The 1,474-nt window shown below is 41.8% G+C and overlaps 1 protein-coding gene across 3 annotated transcripts in view; it reads right to left on the bottom strand.

The window, feature by feature from the left end:
* Positions 1 to 724, bottom strand: part of mia2 (MIA SH3 domain ER export factor 2) — a 10,709-nt gene extending 9,985 nt beyond the window's left edge. For 2 of the 3 annotated variants that reach the window (XM_079286216.1, XM_079286217.1), the window contains exon 1: positions 1 to 25. This exon is cut by the window's left edge and continues 183 nt beyond it. Coding sequence is in view for 1 of the 3 variants with exons in the window: in XM_079286218.1 (XP_079142344.1) it covers positions 605 to 628 (24 nt within the window). In the remaining 2 variants the exon portion in view is untranslated. Of the gene's footprint in view, positions 26 to 604 lie in introns of those variants that run through there. The other variant, XM_079286218.1, reaches the window with a different exon arrangement.
* Between the last annotated feature and the right edge of the window lie 750 nt (positions 725 to 1,474).

Raw genomic sequence — 1,474 nt, forward strand, 5'->3', positions numbered from 1 at the left:
CAAACGGGCTGGCGGCGATTTCACATCCTATTCACAACACCGACGCTCAAGAGTGGACCACGTCACATTGCACGTCGTAGGGGGGACAAGATGTTGCATTCTCTCTGTAAACTCCTCGTCTAGATTCCACTAGATTAGTTCTGCTTCATAACGTGATATCAATTACATTAAAATATATTTGAGGTATTACTTAATGCACATACATTGATTTGAGCACTCACGGGGTCATGTAGATATATTTACACCCCCGCAGTGTAAATGGTTCACTCGCAACGTCACCAATTGTAGAATGCCACACTGGCACATCGGAGCACTTTTAAAGTGACACCGACAGAAACAGGTGTCCCTACACTCAGGGCTCTGACGACACCGAAATGCAAAACTCTCAATGTCGTTGAGTCTTTGATAATCTCCCGAATAACTAACATTATCATTTAAAACGTAGCACATCATGTTTTTACACAAACACCATATTTCTCAAGCTGTTTACGACCATGTGCCACGTGTATTGAGTTACGGCAGGGTCATGGTAATAACAAGCTGGTCCAAGTAGTACATGGGTGAAAACTCGACTCAGTCAGCAAATGTTTCAAAGACTACTCACCGACCTGACCTCGTTTTTGTCCATTTGAAACTATCACAAGACCTTTGAAAATATTTGAAACGGTTTGCCTGTAGAGAAGGGGGGTTGCCAGCTGGCTCAAGGTGTGCAACAGACCCCAGCACTCAGGAATGTGAGCGATGATGACGGAGCCAAAGCCAGCCTGACAGCTAAATGTCCAGAGGGAGAGTCAGGTCGACATGACACAAGTTCCGTCTCTTAAAGAACCAGACTACACAGTGTGTTGACACTGAAAGATCAGCTGTATGGACCACTGAATGTTTGTCAGAAGGTCAATTCCAGCACCATGTACACAAAGATCAAAATGTAGCCATGTATAGGCCATGTGATACATGTGTACTTTTAAGTTACCTTGCTGGCTAGGCAAAATGTCTGACCAAACAAAATGCACCCTGCTTTAATTAAGCCCCAGTCATAATGTCTACGAAACAATGTTGTGAAATGGGGGAAAAAACAGTGAAAGAACATATTTAATTTTAAAAACTATGCTCGTGTTTTTTATTTTTTTTTTACATTCAATTCTTTTCACCTGGGAAGAAGTAAAGTTTTAGATCGCTAAAGAACTGTGCTCCAATGATTTTCTGTTAGGATTAAAATCAAATGTTGTGTCTTTACTGCACATCTTGTGCATGATCAAACACCCCCCCTCAGACACACATACGTTATCTCTGTTCGTGTTATTTAATGGTGTTTGGTACGGACCTGAAAGACGACGTAGAGCGAAGAACAACCATAATGTGTTGTAGCTGTGTAGTTAGATGTCACATGACAAACATATCGTACTTATATCTTTGAGCGTTTTGTGATAGTGGAGCCTACATCCAGCCTCCATGGAGTTAAATCTGCAGATAA

This window comes from Melanostigma gelatinosum (assembly GCF_949748355.1).
Source record: "Melanostigma gelatinosum genome assembly, chromosome: 16".
Taxonomy (NCBI): Eukaryota; Metazoa; Chordata; class Actinopteri; order Perciformes; family Zoarcidae; genus Melanostigma; species Melanostigma gelatinosum.